Source organism: Equus caballus, chromosome 2, assembly GCF_041296265.1.
Source record: "Equus caballus isolate H_3958 breed thoroughbred chromosome 2, TB-T2T, whole genome shotgun sequence".
Lineage (NCBI taxonomy): Eukaryota > Metazoa > Chordata > Mammalia > Perissodactyla > Equidae > Equus > Equus caballus.
Window position 1 is genome coordinate 41,372,079 of NC_091685.1, and position 21,082 is coordinate 41,393,160.

General features: G+C 42.1%; 1 protein-coding gene across 5 annotated transcripts in view; it reads right to left on the reverse strand.

Annotated features, from left to right (window-relative positions):
• Nucleotides 1-21,082, reverse strand: part of NMNAT1 (nicotinamide nucleotide adenylyltransferase 1) — a 28,347-nt gene that overhangs the window by 3,743 nt on the left and 3,522 nt on the right. For 4 of the 5 annotated variants that reach the window (XM_005607545.4, XM_070245747.1, XM_070245743.1 and 1 more), the window contains 2 exon segments: nucleotides 4,179-4,349; nucleotides 2,377-2,560 (listed from right to left, as the gene is read on the reverse strand). In XM_005607545.4, the coding sequence (XP_005607602.1) occupies nucleotides 2,377-2,560; nucleotides 4,179-4,293 (299 nt within the window). In that variant the 5' untranslated portion in view covers nucleotides 4,294-4,349. 5 annotated transcript variants of the gene reach the window in all.

Consider the following 21,082-nt stretch of genomic DNA (forward strand, 5'->3'; position numbering starts at 1 on the left):
CCCTGAGCTAACATCTGCCGCCAATCCTCCTCTTTTTTCTGAGGAAGACTGGCCCCAAGCTAACATCTGTGCCCATCTTCCTCTACTTTATATGTGGGACACCTACCACAGCACAGCATGCCAAGTGGTGCCATGCCCGCGCCTGGGATCCAAACCGGCAAACCCCAGGCCACCAAAGTGGAATGTGCGCACTTAACCGCTGCGCCACCAGGCCAGCCCCAAAAAGTAACATTATTATACGCTAAGAAGTACACTAAATCCTTCACATGGATTATCTGATTAAATCTTCTTGACATCCCATGTCATAAATAATATTATTATTATTATTATTCCCATAATGGAGAGGAAGTGAAGGCTTAGAGTTATAACTCCAGCTCCTAGGAGAGACCCTGGAAGATACAAGGCATTCAATAACAACTTCATTGAGTGAAGGTTTTGGTTTTATGAAGCAACTACATTATTGCCACCATTATAACAGAATTGCTTATTAGTCCCCTTGAGAGAAGAGAAAACTGATTAATTTGCCCAAGGCCATTTAGCTTATAAGGAGCAGAGCCAGGATTTGAATCCCGGCAGTCTGGCTCCAGAGCCCTCTCTTGACCACTGAAGAGGGTCGCTTGACCTGGTAATGAAGAACCACAACGCCAAGGATAAGGTCCCAGAGCGGGACAAGTGGCCGAGCCTAACAGGAAGGGACCACAGGCAGCATTGGGTACAGCTTTATTCCGGGCTGGCAGGAGGAGGCCCAATGCCTCCTTACTGGGAAAAGCTACCCAAGTAACATGAGCTACACTTGGAGCCAACTATGGGTCCTTTATGCCCCTAAATCCCTTCCCTCTTGAATTGCTGAGTTAGTATGTGATGAACAGTAGGGTTACCATGGAGCTGAGGAGGGCTACGTAAGGTGGGGACGCAGGAGCCTGATGTCTGATGGGCGACTTTCTAGCCAATGAACAGGGGAGACTCTCTTCTGCCTGACAAGCCTGAAGAGTCAGGCCTCTTGATAAGTCGCTGTGCTAGATATTGTCTGCTGGCTCAGTGTCCGATCCTACCCTAAACACATTTCCCAGAGGTCCTTGCAGCAGGTTGCGGATGTGATCCAGATTCTGTTGATGAGATTCACTCATGAGAGGTTTGGAAGGCAGAAGGGAGGCAGAGGCCATCCTTCTGCAGCTGTAGAGCCTGACAAGCAATGTCTTACAGCGTGAGCATGGTGGGCAGACTTCATTCCACTCTCCAGTCACCAGCTTTAGGAGCCTAGGAGTTTCACAGCAGCACTGGAGGCGCAGGGGCAGGAAGGGCTTCCTGAACTCTGACTGCAGCTGAGGAGGTATGAGCTTGAAACAAACCCCACTTCCACTCCTCTAGTCCTTTCAACAACTTCTGCATAAGCACCTAAATCCCCTTCTGCTTAAAATACTCAGAGTGGTTTCTAGTTCCTATATCAACCCCAACTGCTACAGTCAGAACCAGAAGGTTCAGAACCCTAAGAACAGACAAACAGAAAGGTTTGTCAGAAAGCCCTTATTTTATACTCAAGACAATATTAAGTAATAATTAGATGTTACTCATTCTGGTTTCTGAATCCTTAACTGGAACTGTCTCAAAGTTATGAGCACAGAGATCTGTGACAACCCCTTATGCTGTCATGGAAGCAGTACCTAAACTCAGGTCTGTCCATGACAAGCATCACAACTTCTCATCTTTTTTTTTGTTGTTATAATTAAAGTTTTATTGTGGAAAGTGACAAAAATTTTGTTTATAATTCAAAATACAGAAGAGAACGCCTGACGAAATCTTCTTGGCCAATTGAGCACAGGTTAAAAAAGCTTGAGAAATGCTGCTTTAAATCAAAGCCCTAGAGAAGTTTGTCACTGCAGGCCCGCTGGCAGCAGGCAGCAAGGTGGAGCCAGACACTGAGCATCTCGTGCCCTGGGCCCAGGACCTGGCAGAACTGCCAACCAGGCTCTCACTCCCACTTCTTTCTGCTCATCAGGAAGCAGCTCACTCTGCCTCTCTCTTTAATACCTAAGCAGACTGATGACGGTCACATCGTCTTACAACTTTGCCTTTCTCATTTGGGGCACAGACAGGCCAGGCAGCCTTCTCTAGGCATATTCTCTAACATAGTAACGAGCGTGCAAACATCTCAGAATGTAATGAAAGACGTAAAGACGAAGGAATACGTGGGCTCTGCTGTGCCTCACAGCATGCAGGAACCTCACACAGGAAGGGCACAGCCCAAGCCTTTCCAAATCGAGTGACAGCTTTGCAAATCTGTGGTTCAGACACAGGCAGCATGGAAACATGGTAAAAAGCCACAACAGCCCCCAATGTATTTCCACGAACTCACAAAGTCGCTTTCCCCATGAATACCTGAGCACCTTAGCAGTCTCTACCCACTCCTTCTGAAGACTTTCCCACGTATCAACTTCCACCCATTCTGAATTCTTGGTGGCAAGTTGTGCCATGAAAACTCGGTGATGGGCAGAGATGAGTCCTTTCTTCTTATATGCATCGCCAACAGGAGAAATTATGCCTTTGATAACTTTATATTTTCCTGGATAAAGAGTTAGATTTGGTATAAGGTATAACAAATTACATTTTATGCACAGGAAGTATGATCATCAATATGGTTTTATAATCACAGATCCCCTTTCACTTTATTTTTGTAAACAGGGATTCAGGTTTCTTCACACATTCATTCATTCATTCATTCATGTGGTAAAATATACATAACATAAAATTTACCATTTTAACCGTTTTAAGTGTACAGTCCTTGGCATTAAGGACATGCACATTGTACATCACCACCGTCCATCTGCAGACTTTTTCATCTTCCCCAACGGAAACTTTGCACCCATTAAACACTGATTCCCCATTCCCTTGCACAGTTTAAATTTCGACTGATATTGCCAAATTGCCTTGTAAAAAGCCTTAATCAATTTGTACTGTCTACCTATAGTGCATACAAAAGCCCATTTCTCCCCAACCTCTGACACTTGACACTATCAAGTTTAAAAATTTTTGTCAATGTGATGGGCAAAATATATCTCATTTATTATTTTAGCTCCCTGATTATTAGGATTATAGTGAGTTTCAGCATCCATCCATCTATCTCTTGGCATACAGCATGATCACTTATGTAATGAAACAAAAGAAATCTGTGTGTATATAGAAAAGGAAAACGTTTTCCTCGACCCTCTTAGGGTCCCTTGCTGGGTCTGAAAATTAAACTGACAAAGACATATTAACAAGAGAAAAACAGGGGCTGGCCCCACAGCCAAGTGGTTAAGTTCGCATGTTCCACTTCGGTGGCTCAGGATTTCTCTGGTTCGGATCCTGGCCGCGGACATGGCACTGCTCGCCAGGCCATGCTGAGGTGGCGTCCCACATGCCACAACTAGAAGGACCCACAACTAAAATATACAACTATGTACTGGGGGGATTTTGGGAGAAAAAGCAGAAAAAGAAAAAGAAGAAGATTGGCAACAGTTGTTAGCTCAGGTGCCAATCTTTAAAAACAAAGAGAAAAACATACCAATTTATTTAACATGAGAACCCCAAGAAATAGTTAAACCTGAGAACATTCATGCTAGGTTTGATGCAGAGTGGACAGTCATGGAGAAATATGACAGGGCAAAGAGTACAGGGCAAGCGCAGTAAACTGGGGGCCACTCGGCAAGGCCTGTCCGTTTGGCTTCTTTGGAGATAAAGATGCTCCTTTCCTCCTGGTAGAGGGAGGGCACCTCTCACATGAGGGTTTTATGACCTGCTTTCAGGGAGAAAGGTGGGGGAAACGTCAGAGTGACCTTATTGATTTTGCTCTTTTCTCAAACTCCTTCAGCTTAAAATATCCAATATGCCATATTTTGGGGTAATGTGTCCTGAACCCTATTATTTATTTTTTTGAGGAAGATTAGCCCTGAGCTAACATCTGCTGCCAATCCTCCTCTTTTTCACTGAGGAAGACTGGTCCTGAGCTAACATCCATGCCCATCTTCCTCTACTTTATATGTGGGGCACCTGCCACACCATGGCTTGACAAGCGGTGCCATGTCCGCACCTGGGATCCAAACTGGTGAACCCTGGGTCGCTGAAGCAGAACGTGTGAACTTAACGCCGGCATCACTGGGCCAGCACCCCTAAACCCCATTACTGTTGGTTACTGTTCCTACCTGTTCCATTCATGTAGTCCTTGGCCAGTTCAAATAACCTGAGGTGCATGTTAGTGATAGGATTAAAGGAACCACAGGCAAGGAGAACCAATTCTGTCTTCTCTGAATTCTCCATGCTAAGAATTTGAACTTGTTGATCTAATTGGAAAACTCAGATATCTTCCTTATTGTCTACAAAGGAAAAAGAAAATAAATTCAGTTACAAGTCTTTAGATGTCCTTCCATGTTCTCATTCCAAGTAGATGGATAAAAATATTTGGCTTCAATGACTATGCTAGATGAATTGCAAAAATGGCCCCAATTCTCCACCCTTCCTTTTCAGTGTGAATCTGCAGCTCCTACCATAAAGGGATGGAATCTCCTTCCTACCCTTCGTGATTTGCTTTGGCCAAAGGAATGTGGCAGTTGTGACAGTGTGCCAGTTCTGACCCTAGGCCTTTGAGGCTTTGTGCACTTGCAGCCTCTTTTGGACACCTGCCTCTGCCACGAAAACAAGCCCAGGCTAGCCTGCTGGATGATGACAACACGTGGGAGAGAGCTAGTGCTTCCCCTGACAGATACCCAACCTCTAGCTACGTGGCTGAGGCCATCCTGGACCAGCCAAACCACAGAAACTGGCTCAGACACGCAAGCAAGCCCAGGTGACATCACTTGAGCCCAGCTCAGATCAGCAAACCTACAAGCCGACTCTAGACTCAAGAGCAAAAATGAGTATCTATTGTTGTATGCTGCTGAAGTTGTGTGATTGCACTACTGTGGCCATAGTTAACTGACACAACGACATCATCATCTACCAAATCTAACTCCCAAACAACCTACCCCACAAAACAGTATTCTGCCTCTTAGCCATGATCGTTATCATCACTTTTAACTGAATAACTGTTACAATTCACAAACTTTTTCATACCAATTATTCCATTTGATCCTTCCATAACCCTAATGAAGTAATGCAAGACGAGTGATTTTAAAATTTTATTAAACAAATTCATGTATATAGATTTAGAAATCACAGGGTGACAGAGGCCCATAATGAAAACCAATAGCTACTGACCATATCCTGCTCACCAACCCCTCCCCCTCCACTCAGCTTCCTTAAAAGCAACCACTTTTAACTTTTTCAGCTATTTCTTCCAGTAGATTCTACCATAATTCTATATTAGGTGCTTATAATGCCATTCCTTAATTGATCCAGTGTAAACAGTGCCTATTTACTTTCTGTTATGACCTGTGAGGATCAGCTCTCATATACCCTCCCTACCCACTCCCAAACTTCCATGTGTACACACACGCGCACACACGTACACACATATACACACAGGTTATCTCTAGTCTGTTGAAAATCATCTTCTCCCAGAATTTTGAAGGCATTCCTTCTAGATTGCAGTGTTAATAGTAAGAAATCCAAAGTCACTTTCAATTCTGTGACTTGTGTGACATTCTTTTCTCCCTTGAAGCTTGTAAGATCTCTTCGTCCCCTGTGTTCTGAAATTCTACAATGACGTTTTCTAGTGGCTTTAGTTTCACCCCTTGTTCTGGGCACTGAGCAGGCCCTTTCAATCTCAAAACTCATAACCTTCAGTTCTGGAAAATGTCCTTGAATAATTTCATGGATTATTTTCTGCCTTCCACTTTCTCTGTTCTCTTTGGAAATGCCTATTATTTAGAGCTGAGGCACCTGGACTGATCTCCTAATTTTCTTTTCTCGTCTGTTTCCCACCTCTTACTTTCATGCTCTAATTTCTGGATACCCTCAACTTCATCCACCAATCCATCTATTGAGCTTTTCATTTCTGCTATTATATTTGATTTCTAAGACTTCTGTTCTCTGAACGTTCCTTTTCATGGTATTCTGTTCTTGTTTTGCCAATGCATTCTCTTATCTCTCCACCAATACTAATGATGCATTTTAGATTTCCTTCAAAAACAGCTGATAGGGGGCCAGCTCTGTGGCCAAGTGGTTAAGTTCATGCGCTCCGCTGCGGCAGCAGCCCAGGGTTCGGATCCTGGGTGCAGACATGGCACCGCTCGTCAGGCCACGTTGAGGCGGTGTCCCACATCCCACAACTAGAAGGACCTGCAACTAAGATATACAACTATGTAAAGGGGGGTTTGGGGCTATAAAGCAGGGGAAAAAAAAAAAAACAGCTGATAGGAAGTCCTGAGAGGCAGGCAGGGCTTGTGCACAGTGGGCTTCACTGTATGGTCCCCTGGCTGTCGGTATTGCAGGTCTTTCTCCTGGGACTGGTCAGATTCCACAGAAAAGGATCCTCTATTCTCATGCCTATATACCATAATCGTTAAGAATCTATACTCTGAAATCAGACTGCCTGAGTTCAAATGGCAGCTCCAATACTTATATGTGCTGGATGACCTTGGGCAACCCGATCCTAACCTAACCTTTCTTTTGTCCCAGTTTTCTCAGTCTTAAAACAGAGAAAATAATAGTACCTACCTCATCATTGTTCTGAGGATTAAATGAGACAATACCTGTATAGTACCTAACACTGCTTTTCGCATAACAAACACTATGAATGTAGCTATTATTAATGCTGCGTATCACGTTGCTATCGGTTAACTTTTTAATCTACAAAAACATCAATTTCAAATGGTTCAACCAAATATTATTACTCTACTGAATCTGTTTTGTCCTGGAGGCTTTTTCTTCTAGAACTCTCTCTCTAATCTGGACTGAAAATCTCTAATCCTTTGTGCAGCGTCATTCTGAAATATTTTTCATCTCTCTCCTGAGTTAGACCCCCTATTTTTTAGGACCGCATCATTGTCTCTTTTGTTTTACTTCCTGATTTTTCTGGAGCATATCCTCAAGTAGCTTCATAATAAAAGGCACATGGGAAATAAAATAAGTTAGATTATGTCTTTATTCCTCCTTCAGAGACGAGTAGCTTAATTGAGAGAATTACTGGTTGAAATAATTTTCTTTTAAAATTATGAATGCATTTCTTCATTGTTTCTAGCATCCAATACGGCTGTTGAAAGTCTGATGCCATTCTGATTCTTGTTCCTTTTTATGTAACTTTTTTCTTTTTGGAAGATTTGTAGAATGTTCTCTTTATCCCCAGTGCTCTGAAATGCCACAATGGTGTGTCTTAGTGGCAGTCTTTTTCATTCGTTGTGCTGGGACTCAGTGCACCTTTCCATTTCAAACTCAAATCACTCAGTTCTGGGTTATTTCTTTGATAAACATCCCTTATTAACTATCAATGGTAAAAATACTTTTGCTATTGGGAAATTTTTAAAAAGTATTTTTATATATTCAAACTATGTTTCAAAATAATCATTATGAGAGCTTATAAATATAACTCCAGGGATGCCGAATTGCTCAAAGCATTTTGGGATCTTTTGGGGAATTACTTGTAAAGTTTAAAGTATTTTTATAATTACTGTAGAAATATAATGAATGACAATAAACAAATCAACAGCTGTATGATACTTTTTAAGTTATACAATACTTTCACACACATTTTCCTTTAATCCTCACCACAAAAAAGAATTGAGCCAAAGGCATTTAGCTTGTTCCAAATAATAAGCTATTTTTAGACATTTAGTTTTTCCAGTTAATCTATTATTGGACATTTAGGTTTTTCTAATTTTTCAGTATTACAAACATCTCAAAGATAAAATGGGTTGAGAAGGAATTGGAAAGTAAGGCTATAAACACCTCCCTGTGCACTTGTAAGACTTGCCAACACTCAAAGATCTGTGTCAGGACCATTTATTTGTAGGCCAGTAGTGTTCAGACCAGTCGGCTGGGTTCACCAACTCAGTCGTGGCTCTGATTCTATGCTCTTGTTGGACAGAGCTAGTGAGTGGCAGAACCAGAGCTAGAATTTAAGTTTCTTGACTCCTAGGGTCTCTCTCAACAAAAAGAAAAATGGGAGACAAACTGGAGCTGTGTAGATTGGAAACGAGCCCTCCTAGCTGGGGAGATGAGGAATGTGAACTTTAATCTCTTAGTCAGTGGGAACCTCTGAAGGTTTCTGAGCAATGGAGTGGCAACAGGGTTCTAAAAAGCAGTATGATATGGGTGTTAAAACCTTTACTTGATCGTATGAGCTTGATCTAATCGCTTAACTCTGTCTTAAGTTTCCTCATCTGTAAAATAGGGATAATGATAACCAATCTCAGTTATTTTGAGGGTAAGACATGGCAAGGGGCTCAGCATTATCGCCTGGCACAGTTTTAAAATAAATAGTAGCTGTTATTTGTGAGGAAAGTGATAGTATTGATGGTGGAGAAGCCATTGGATTGAGTGGAAGGAGCAAAACAAGCCAGAAAGGCCAGTTACAAAGTCATGAGTGCCTCAGTGTAAGAACAGTCAGTGAGAATGGAAATAAGGAACATTTATTCAATAAATATTTGAGGCCTTCTCCAAACAAAGCACAGAGGTAGGGATCACAGGGACACTGCTCACTGTTGATAGTAAACAAAGGAGACAAGGGTCAGGAATGCTCCACATGGCGTTAAAAACTGAGCTCATTGGCTAAGAATGATTTAAATATTCTACCTTTCTATTATCATCCCCAGGATGGTACCAGGGTTCACTTGCGGCTTGTTCCTACCCCTCCCACCCCTACCCCTCAATTTCCACACAAAGTACCTGTGGTATTATGGGGTGGTGGTAATGCAACATCCCCACAGGACCCTGGGCCCACAGGGAAATCAGGGTGTCCTGCCAGCTGCTGACCATGACCTCTAGGACTATGGCGGAGGGGCTAGGTTCAGCTGGAGCTGTGTCAGTTCCAGCCCCACCCATCTCAAGTGTCAGCACCATTTCCAGAGGAGAGGGAGCTGGGAGCTGGAGGAATAGTAAGTCTGAGGGCAGGAGGTACAGGCCCCAAGGGAGCTGCGCCTGCTCAGGGAAGGATGGAACAAAAAGCCTGGAGCCCCTCCCTGGCCTTGGGGATGAGCTCAGGTTTCCAGGTCTTCCCCAGGGGAAGGGAAGTGGATGGAGCTGGGGGAAGGTGATATCTAGCTTAAAGGTAGTTGTCTTTCTTCCTTGTCACACTCCTGACCTCTCAAATATCCTGCTCTGTTCTATCAATTCACTGTGAACACAGCCAACTTGAGCTCAGACGAGACTCTAGACCCTCAAAGCCACAAAAGAATTAACTTACAGTGAGCTCCTATCACATGTCAGGGTGGCTTTAAGAGAACGAGGATCTGTCCCTCTCCATGGGAGAGTACTTCCTCTGCATCCTTGAAGAGTATGTATTAGGGAAGGGGGACACGGCAGGCAGAAAATGCATGTAGAAGTGGTTTGGAAGCTCTAACAGGATTGTTCTGGATCTTCCTTGCCTTGCTCCAGGTGCTCAAGGACCGTGTCACCATGATTCACTTTTGTCTGGCTCACACAGCCTATCATCTACACTGCTGGCTGCCAAGATCTCATCGGCTCAGGCTGTAAGTGTCCCTTCCCAGCTCTGTACCACAAAAAGTTAATTTCTTCCGGAGGCAGTCTTAAAATTTAACTAAAATTCACTTTATATTTTTAAATCACAGACCCTTTAAGTTTTAAAACATTAACAAGGCATTTTGTAAACATTAAGCCAGTTTTTAAAACATTAACTTAAAAAAAATAGTCAACTGTTTGGCTTTTCTTGTCACATTTCACATTGCTCACTGTAATTAACTGTTGACCTGTTAAATAACGTGATTGGCTTGACAATGGCTTGGAATTTACACCTCTAATAAGATGCTGTTCCTTTCAAAATAGTCACCTTAAGCATATTCTAGTTCTAACAATGGGCCATTGCTTTAAACAATCTGGGGCACATTTTGAAACTGCCTATTTTTTTGAGTACCCTCCTTGGGGATAAATCTTTGTCTTTGGAGAGTAGATTTGATTTCTACAAATATCCTAAAGTCATTCAGTGCTAAACTGATTAATAAAATAAATAACGGAGGTGAATAATACAGCTTATGGTGAAGAAAGAGAGCTACTAGTTAACGAGGAAGCCTTTCTTCTGTGCATGGAAACTACGTACACGTAATCTCAAAATAATTTCCAAACTGTCTCAGCAGGAAGAGCAGACTTGGTTTGGTCGTCGTGTAACTAGTGGTAGGTGGGTCACCTCTGGGTTTACTTGGGTCACACTGTGCAGAGCTGGCACAGCACAGGGGCCTGGTTAGGACTCTCAGACCTCGTTCAAATTCTAGTTCTACCACCCACTACTAGGTGCTTGTCCTCTGACAAGACCACTTAACCTTTCTTAGTCTCGGTTTCCTCATCTATGAAATTGAGAACCACAGTCCCTACCTCACAGGATTTTGTGCACGTTAAATGAGAAAGTGAATAAAAAATCTTTGACACATTTGTCTACTAATTATGAATATTAATAACTCTTACAATTACTTGTGGGTTGTCTTACAGCATTAATTTAGACTCATGTTGAAGGAACCAAGGTTCTAAAGATTCCTTAGAGACCATTATCAATACTGCCTGTTATACAGGAGCATAAGAAATGGGAGCTCTTATGCTGAGTGATTATTAGACACAATTTTGTTCTAGTGGGATGGATCTCAATCCATCTTTGCTATATTTAAAACTTAATCTCTGTGGCTTAATGTAACATTATCATGAAAGAGAACCTGAATTTGTTTTCTTAAGCCATTTTATCACTAAACAAGTAACGTAAAACATAACTCGCCGTGTCCCATGCAGCCAAGTGACTGTGTTCTTGCTTGGGCTCACCACTCTGGTCCTCCAGCTCTCTGTTCTGCTAAGGTAAGTTCTTTCCCCAGCCAACCCCTCACCTGGTGGCTCAGCACGCACGTGTCTCACCTGTGGAGACGGTCCGGGTGCTCTCTGTGCTTTCTGTTACATGTTTAATTGCAGCCTGCCCCATCGTCTTTCCCCTATTATTAATGGCAGTCACCTGCTTCACCTTTTTGAAAAGTCAAGAATCTCAATACGTGAGGATAGCTGGGATTGGGGCAGACTGAGTTTAACTTTTAATCAAGACATATTTCTTCTAGTCTAAGAAGCCATTAAATGGGAGACAACGAGGGCACCAATGTTTCAATTTACGGATTCCTCAGAGACCGGTCCCAACAGCCCAGCGTGAGCTAAGTCTGCAGGCTGAGGCGACACAGGCACACTCGACTAGGTTATGATCCGACATGTTATTTCAGATTCTAGGATGGAAATCAGTCTTGGGAGAAAAAGTCAGTCAGTTAATAACTTTGTCATTGGGCAAATGAAGCAAATGCAATTTGATACATTCAAAATAAAAAATCGCAGCTCTAAAAACGTGGAATTTCTAAAAAAATCTGAAAACTGAGAATACACTTAAGTGACAGAGAAGGAACAGAAACTGTAACACTCATTGTAATTAGCCTAATTCAAACTCGCCAGCTTCTATTACAGGAGGTTTAAGTGCAGTAGGGCACATTTCCTCACTCAGAAGGCCAGAATTGCGACAAAATATTTTTTCACCAAAATATCAAATTAACATGAGTTAGAAAGATGATAAACATTAGTTGTCCACCAATTTTGAATATGAATAATTCTTAATACTACTTGTGGGCTGTTTTACAGCATTAATTTGCAGTCATGGCAAAGAAACCAAGGGTCTTTTTTTTTTTTTTTTGAGGAAGATTAGTCCTGAGCTAACATCTGCTGCCAATCCTCCTCTTTTTGCTGAGGAAGACTGGCCCTGAGCTAACATCAGTGCCCATTTTCCTCTCCTTTATTTGTGGGATGTCTGCCACAACATGGCTAGCCAAGCGGTGCCATGTCTGCATCTGGATCCAAACCGGCGAACCCCAGGCCGACGGAACATGTGAACTTAATGGCTGTGCCACTGGGCTGGCCCCAGGAACCAAGGTTCTTAAGAGCAGCGAGTTGCCTGGAGCCAAATGAAGCTAGTGCCAGAATTAGGATTTGAATTCAAGGGTTAGTGCCTTCCAGTGTTATGCTTAGAGTGTGGATTTCCTCTAACAAGTAATAAATTAATGTACAACCCAGCGTATTGACTTCTAGGCCCAGTTCTTCTCGATACTGCAGTCAACCTCTCCTTACCAACCTGGTTGGTAATATCATCTTTACTTTCTTCACAATCGGTAAGCGTGCATTCTGTCAAGCACTTATTAAGTGTCTACTATTTGCCAAAACACTGACAGAACAAAAATGGATAAGATAGGACTTGCAGCTCTTCAGGAGCTAACAGAGTGAAACTTAACAAAAAAGTTACATCTAAAATTCAGGTGAAGGAAATTTTTAAAAAGTTCCTTAGTAACTCTTCTAGTTGTCCTACAGTTTAAATATGAAACCAAATTAAGTTAAATACAAATAATTACTATTGGTGTTATAAAATTCTTTATAGTTATAAAAATACCAGATTTATTCACTCATTCAATACGTAGCTACTGAGCAGATGATACTGGGTAGAAAAATAGGGACCTTGACAGCTTAAAATCAAAGAGTGATACAGAGGAGCCAGGCTCTGAAACATGGAGAAGTTTTAAGAATAGCTTTTTTTTTTTTTTTTTGGTGAGGAAGATTGTTGCTGAGCTAACATCTGGGCCCATCTTCCTCCATTTTGTATGTGGGATGCCGCCACAGCACGGCTTGATGAGTGGTGTGTAAGTCCATGCCCGGGATCCGAACCTGCGAACCCCGAGCCGCTGAACTGGAGTACATGAAGTTAATCACTATGCTGCTGGGACAGCCTCAAGAATTTTTTCTTTTTAAAAGATTGGCCCTGAGCTAACATCTGTTGCCAATCTTTGTTTTTCTTCTCCCCAAAGCCCCCCAGTACCTAGCTGTAGGTCCTTCTAGTTGAGCTATGTGGGATGCTGCCTCAACACAGCTTGAGGAGGGGTGCTGGGTCCGTGCCCAGGATCCAAACTGGTGAAACCCTGGGCCGCTGAAGTGGAGCACATGAACTTAACCACTCCCACTCAGCCACGGGGCCGGCCCCAAGAATAACCTAATACATTTTGATTATATTTTCCTTTGTGTGTGCTTATAAGAGTGATATGTGATTTAAGTAAAAACTATGTCTAAATTTTTTAAAGACGAAAAAATAGTTCTGAATGCCTTAGGCGCTATTCTAGAAAGAGTCTCCCACTAAATCACAACTCCACAAGAGGCAATGCATGGAATGGTGAAGAGCACTGGCTGTGGAGACAGAGGGAGGCCAGTCCAAACATTCGCTCCACAACAACAGGAGTCACTGGACCTCTCTGCGCTTCCCTTCCCTCACTAATAAAACGGAGATAAAAATACCTGCTTCACAGTTTTGCTGTAAAGTTTAAATGAGATAATGGGGGAATCATTCAGAAAATGGTCATCGTTATTATCACCAGCATTGCCAATGATAAGAACATGACCTGTATCAGAGAAACCCACCTTAGCCTGGCTAGGTTTTGAGCATTTTTGTTCCACAGTAGGAAAGCGAGGAAACACGTTCTATTTAGGTTTGCATTCAAGAACGTATTTCTGATGATCAAACCTAGTAAACTGACGCTGTTCTGCTGTCCTGGTAGGTTTCACTGTGCTGCTTACTCACATGGACCCGGTCCCACGGGCACTAAGGAGGCTGTTTTCCATATTTGGTGTGGGATCCTTTGGTGAAGGAGTCTGCACTGTGGTGTTAACAGTTTTGGCAAGTGACTGTGTACGTTTTCAAATACTGAATTTCTAAAGGCTCACCTTAATCTGAAAGCTTGACTGTATATAATACACCATTAGTCTACAACATTTATTTTCTACTCACACTAAAAATAGAGATATGTAGAGACAGAATTCCTAATCAGGTATGTGACAGTTAAAACATTTCACCAGGGTAGTTTAAAAATTCCATGAGAGATTTTTCTTTTTTCTGGGTGAATTCCACTTTACTCAAATTAAAAAAACAAAAAAGTTGGGACATTACTCAACAGGGGGACTGCTAGATTGGGTTTGGCACATTAAGCAGCAAGCCTTCTATCTCGTGCTAAGTCGGTGCCTTTGTTTAAATCCTTTCAGCAAAAACATTTAAAATATGTGTTCCAATTAAAAGACAAGTATTCCTCACAGTGCCTTTTTCCTTCTAAACATAGGAAAAAACAACCCCTGAACTTTACTACTTGTCTGTGCTGCTGTCAGTGAGCAGCTTGGTTTCTACAGGTAAGCAAAAAACTTCCCAAGAAACCTATGCTTGTCAAAGCCTTGCCAGTCCTTCAGGGGAAGCTCAGCTCAGCTAGGACTGTTTGTTACATGGCAGGGGAAGCCTGGTTCCTCTTAAAGCAAGAGCTCCAAGAAGCCAAGGAGTATGGAAAGCAAAGTAAAGAAAAGCAGAGAGGGTTAGAATGGGGTATAAAAAGCCATCCTTCTCACATTATTTCCACTCCATTTAATGAGACCCCATTCTTCATCCTACAGTGCTTTTCTCAAGCCGGGGACTGATTTGGCTGGCCAGTGTGACCTACCCAAGGCCAGATGCTAAACCAACAGTCTGAAGCTGGCATTTGAGCCCTGCTGGTCTCCTGCCTCATATACACGTCTTCAGTAGGTTGAGCCAGCCCCAGCAGCACTGCCACCAAGCATACGACCACCTCCTACTCTGCTGCTCCTAGGAGAAATGGTCAGCTGGACATCACAGCAAAACTAGTCATTTGGAAGAAAGCTGTCTTTAAGTATTAATGACTGCCGACTGGATAAAAAGGAACAGTTCAACCAAAACCAAAGGATTGACATCACAACCAAATTCTCTCCAAATAAGGATCTCCTACTAAAGGCTTTTTTAAATAAAAAAGTCATTACTTTAACTTTCCAAACCTCTTTTTTTGTTTCAATGAAGTTAGTGGTATCAGCTGGATGGTTGCTATAGAAATAAGTATTGAAAAGGAAGAAGGAAAATAAAAATCTTAGCAATGAACAAAGGTTTAGTTTCAAAAGAACAGGGATTCAGATTGTATTTTGGAACAAGGTTGATTTATTGTTTCTTTAAAAACGCAGTGAGGGGGCCAGCCCAGTAGCGCGGCAGTTAAGTTCACACGTTCTGCTTCAGCAGCCCAGGGTTTACCAGTTTAGATCCCAGGGATGGACCTATGCATCACTTGTCAAGCCATGCTGCGTCAGGTGTCCCACATACAAAGCAGAGGAAAATGGGCACGGATATTAGCTCAGGGCCAGTCTTCCTCAGCAAAAAGAGGATTGGCTGCAGATGTTAGCTCAGGGCTAATCTTCCTCAAAAAAAAAAAAAAAAAAAAAAACGCAGTGGGAAATTCTAGATTAAAAGTGGCCACAGTCTCCTCCATATGGGTTACAACAATCTATTGCATCATGACAGTCAATTCTTGTCTAGAGAAAACAGTCAATTGACCCTTCCTGATGTTTTGTCTTCTTACTTGTTCTGTGTTTCCACAGATCCTGAGGTATTTTAAATAGGAGCTAGTTAATCACAGATGCTCTCAACGTCTTTACAAAGTGGAGACAACTCCATTTCTTGAGGAAAAGAACAGTATCTATTGGTGGGAGGAACAAATTCAATATAAACATCTCCCAACACAACTATGACAGACACAGACATTCACACGTGGAAATGATTGTGCTCCATCTGTTGCTCTGTTCAGGTGGTACCCACTGGAGAGGAGGTTACCTAACAAACACACTAGCCACCCACCACATCGACATTTTCTGAGCACCTTCCACATCCCAGACGTAGTGCTGAAAGTTAGGAATTAGAAACCTGAACCATCATACATTAATAATGAAGTCCCCTGAAATAATTCTGTTACTATGATTGACAGAAACTATTTAAAAATAACACAGCCTTGGGGGCTGGCCCCGTGGCTGAGTGGTTAAATTCATGCGCTCTGCTGCCGGCGGCCCACTGTTTCATTGCTTCGAATCCTGGGCGCGGACATGGCACTGCTCATCAAACCACGCTGAGGCAGCGTCCCACATGCCACAACTAGAAGGACCCGCAACGAAGAATATACAACTATGTACCGGGGGGCTTTAGGGAGAAAAAGGAAAAAAATAAAATCTTAAAAAAAAAATAATAACACAGCCTTTACATTCTTTAGACCTCATTAACCAAACATTAACATGTCAGATAAACGCCAAATTATCTCAAGATAGTATTTCTATCAGACGGAATTTCCTTTTTTTCTGAACTCTCTATCTTGCCACCCCCCCAAACCTGATCTACCTGAAGCCCTCAGCAGATGACACCTCCATTCTTCCAGCCGCCAGGGCCAAGTACAGTAGCCCCTTCTCTGTGGTTTCACTTTTTGTGGTTTCAGTTAACCACAGTCAGCCGTGGTCTGAAAATATTAAACGGAAAATTCCATAAATAAACATTTCATGTTTTAGATTGCACGCCCTCCTGAGTAGCGTGATGACATCTCGCACTGTCCTGCTGTCCCGCCCTTGACGTGAATCATCCTTTGGTCCAGTGTATCCACATGAAATATGCTACCTACCTACTAATCACTCAGTAGTCATCTCGGCTATCAGATGGACTGTCGTGGTATGGCAGTGCTTGCAGTCAAATAACCCTTATTTTCCTTAATAATGGCCCCAAAGCACAAGAGCAGTGATGCTGGCAATTCAGGTATGCCAAAGAGAAGCCATCAAGTGCTTCCTCTAAGAGAAAAGCTGAAAGTTCTCGACTTAATAAGGAAGGAAAAAAATCGTATGCTTAGGTTGCTAAGATCTATGGTAAGAACCAATCTTTTACCCACAAAAATATGAAGAAGGAAAAAGAAATATGCGCTAGTTCTGCTGTCGCACCTCAAACATAAACATATAGGACAAAACATAGTACATAGAGGCTTTGGTACCAGTTGTGGTTTCAGCACCCACTTGGAATGTACCCCCCATGGAGAACGGGGGACAATTGTACCTCAAATCATCCTTAATGCCCTTCTTTCCCCATCACGAAATCCTAATGGCTTCACCTTCAAAACACACGGCAGAATCCAACGATTTTTACGATTTTTCGCTATTTAGAAATTTTTAACTGGTTGTAAATCCGAGAAGCTGCTTTTTTTTTTTTTAAGATTTTATTTTTCCCTTTTCTCCCCAAAGCCCCCCGGTACACAGTTGTGTATTTTTGGTTGTGGGTCCTTCTAGTTGTGGCACGTGGGACACCACCTCAGCATGGCCTGATGAGCGGTGCCATATCCGCACCCAGGATCCGAACCTGCGAAACCCTCAGACGCGGAAGCAGAACGTGTGAACTTAACCACTCAGCCACAGGGTCTGCTCCCAAGAAGCTGCTTCTTAAGACCAAGGCTGCTTGGTATTTCTGTGTCTTGAAATTATGCAACATTCTTAACATAACTTCAGAAAATGAAATTATGTTTCATAATTGATAAGCATAACTTGAAGCATAATTTGAACCAGCACTTTAATCCATCACCTATAAAACCGAATTTTTACTTACTTTTATGGTTTTATCATTTCCTCCAAAACCAAATCTGGTTTCATGAGAGTTAATTTCACTAAGAAACATCTGTTTTATGCTACTAGTAGCTTACGAAATATAAACTATACTCTTTCTGATACAGGTGAAAATGATAAAATTCTAAAACGGCTATTTTTCAGCTCTCTCATAATTTAGACAGCCACAATCAGCAACTTCCCTCACAGACTAACAAAATTCTCTGCGATGACCCATGTTCGCTCAGAGGGGAAGGAACTTTGTTGAGCAACTATTTTGTGGGGGGATGCTTTGTTCTGGGTTCTTAACCGGGGGCCTGGGCTTCAGGGGTATAACATCTCTGAACCTCAAAGCAAAACGTGGGCGGTGTGCACATATGATCAGCTTTCTGGGACATCAAGGGAGGTTTGAGAAACAAAAAATATTAAGCATTAAACTCACTAAATTTCCTATAAGGAAAAAATATTTGATGTTTGACATCTACTACTTCCCATTTAAAAATTTAAAAAACTTATATTTAAAATTAGTCTTCATACTACTTTTCCCACACTTGCTAAACCCTAGAAGTAAGTGAAAAGCTTCTAGCTACTAATCGAATTGAGTAGCAAATTTCCAAATGCTCATTTTAATCTGAAAGTTTGGCTGTATATGACATACTATTGTCTTCAACATATATTTTCTGCTTATATTGAAAATAAAGATATGTAGGGCCGGCCCTGTGGCCGAGTGGTTAAGTTCATGCGCTCCGCTTCGGCGGCCCAGGGTTTCAGTGGTTTGGATCCTGGGTGCGGACATGGCACCACTCATCAGGCCATGCTGAGGCGGGGTCCCACACAGTACAACCAGAGGCACTCACAACCAGAATATACAACTATGTACTGGGGGGCTTTGGGGAGAAGAATAAAAAAAAAAAGGAAAGAAAATTGACAACAGTTTTTTGCTCAGGTGCCAATCCTTAAAAAAAAAAGAAAGAAAGATATGTAATAATGGAATTCCTAATTAGACCCGTCTTAGTTAAATATTTCACTAGGGAGAGGTCAAAAAATTCCACAAAGAAGTTTTCTTTTTCTTTTTTTACTTTACTAGAATTTTAAAAAAAGTTAACATTGGAAGACTGTTTTTAGGGTCTCCTCCCCCTCAGATGTGATATTAGGGAGCCTGGATTCTATCCTGTAGAGAATGGGGATATATTACAGGGTTTAAATAGGGAGAAACCTATCAGAGCACTTTAGAAATAACTCTCATTCACTCATCATGGTTCAGCAAATACTTCTTGAGCAATTACTAGGCTGTAGATCCTGGGAATAAAGCAGTAAACAAAACTGTCAAAATTCCTTAGTCACATGGAGCTTACATTCCAGCGTTGGGGAACATAGTTAAGATGGATACATATATATACATGGCATATTAAGTAATGGAGCTATGAGAAAAACATAGCAGGGCAAGAGGATAAGCAGTGTTGGAATTCTAAACCGGGCGGTCAGGAAAGCCCTCACTGAGTGACATTTGAGCAAAGAATTCCAGGAGGCAAGGGAGTGAGCCACGCAGGTATCTGACGGAAGACAAAGGTAACAATGCAAAGCTGAGGCAGAAGCATGCCTGTCGCATTCCAGGAACAGCGACATCAGAATGGCTGAGGCATTCTTCCTTCTGAGGCACAGAAGGAAGGAGCAGCAGATGTAGTCAAAGAGGTAACAGGGAGCCAATGCAGGGTTTTGAGCAGAGGAGTGACATGATCTAATATATTTTTAAAGGATCTCTCTGGCTGAAGTTGAGAACGGAATATAGGGAGAAATGAGGGTGGAAGCAAAGAGGCCACATAGGAAGTTACTCCAGTAACCCAATTGAGAGCTGATGCAGACTTGGACCAAAGTGGACATGGCACAAATGGTGAGAAGTCATGAGACTGGATATATCAGATAGGGAGGACCAAGGTGATTTGCTGATGGATGGACTGTGGGCTATGAGAGAGAGAAGTTGAGGATTCTCTAAGTTTTTGGCCTAAGCAACTAAAAGAATAGAGTTACCTTTAATTAAGAAGAGAAAGATGGCCATGGAGCAGGTTGAGGAGAGATTAGTAACTCAGTGTATAAAGAAGTTAAATTTGGGATATCTATTAGACATCCAAATGGTGACGTTAGGTAGGCAAATGGAGAACAGAACCAAGTTCAGGGGAGAGGTCCAGACTAGAGATTTACTACAGATTTGGGGCATCTGCATACAGATAGTATTTAAACTCATGAGACTGGATGACATTACCAAGAGAGTGAGTGAAGACAGAATGACCGGCAGCATGGCCATCACCTGGGAGCTGGTTAGAAATGAAGAATCACAAGCCCTACTCTAGACCTACTGGATCAAAATTTGCATATTAACAAGATCCGCAGGTGATTTGCACGCATCGTCAAGTTTGCAAAGCACTACTTTGGAGCACTGCATCGGCAGAGATGAGAGACGAGGAAGGGTAATAACAGGGAGGGACGGTGTCAAGGGTTTACAAATGGATCGGTCGACTCAATGGAGAAGGGGAGGAGGAGGAGGAGCAGATGGAGGAGGAAGAGATTTCTGACTTAAGTGACTGGGTGGATGGTGTACCACTAGTCAACAGAGTATTTTGGGAAACGCAGGTTGGGAGGTGTGGAGAGAGGCATAAAGGGACAGGCTACCGTTTTATAGGTGTTGAATGTGAGGTACATATAGGACATCCACATCGAGAGATCTAGCAGGCAGAAAGAAATAGACTAGAACCTAGCAGTAAAACCCAGAGATACTGAACACTGTCTTCAACAGGCTCTCACGGTGAAGAGAAGATTGTTTCTTTGATTTGATTTTTTTTGAAGAACAGATTTAGAACATTGGTAGGTCAAGGGGAAAGCACCACTAGGAAGCCACGGAAGCTGCAAGAAAGCAAATAATTGATGGAGGAAGGTCCTTAAGCATGCCATAGAAAAAGGATCTTAGGTAAGAATTAAGAAGAGAGCTTAAAAATAATGGGGAGAAATGAAAACATATGTCCATACAAAGAATTGTGTGGTTTGGCTTTATACATAATAGCCAAAAACTGGAAACAATTCAAATATTAATCAAGAGATGAATGAATGAATGATTAAGAAAAGTTGGTATAATCTACAGATTCAACACTATCCCAATCAGAATCCCAATGACATTGTTTACAGAATTAGAACAAAGAATCCTAAAATTCATACAGGGCAACAAAAGACCCTGAATTGCTAAAGCAATCCTGAGAAAGAAGAACAAAGCGGGAGGCATCACAATCCCTGACTTCAAAACATACTACACAGCTACAGTAATCAAAACAGCATGGTACTGGTACAAAAACAGGTGCACAGATCAATGGAACAGAATTGAAAGCCCAGAAATAAAACCACACATCTATGGACAGCTTGTCTTCGACAAAGGAGCTGAGGGCATACAATGGAGAGAAGAAAGTCTTTTCAACAAATGGTGCTGGGAAAACTGGAAAGCCATATGTAAAAGAATGAAAAT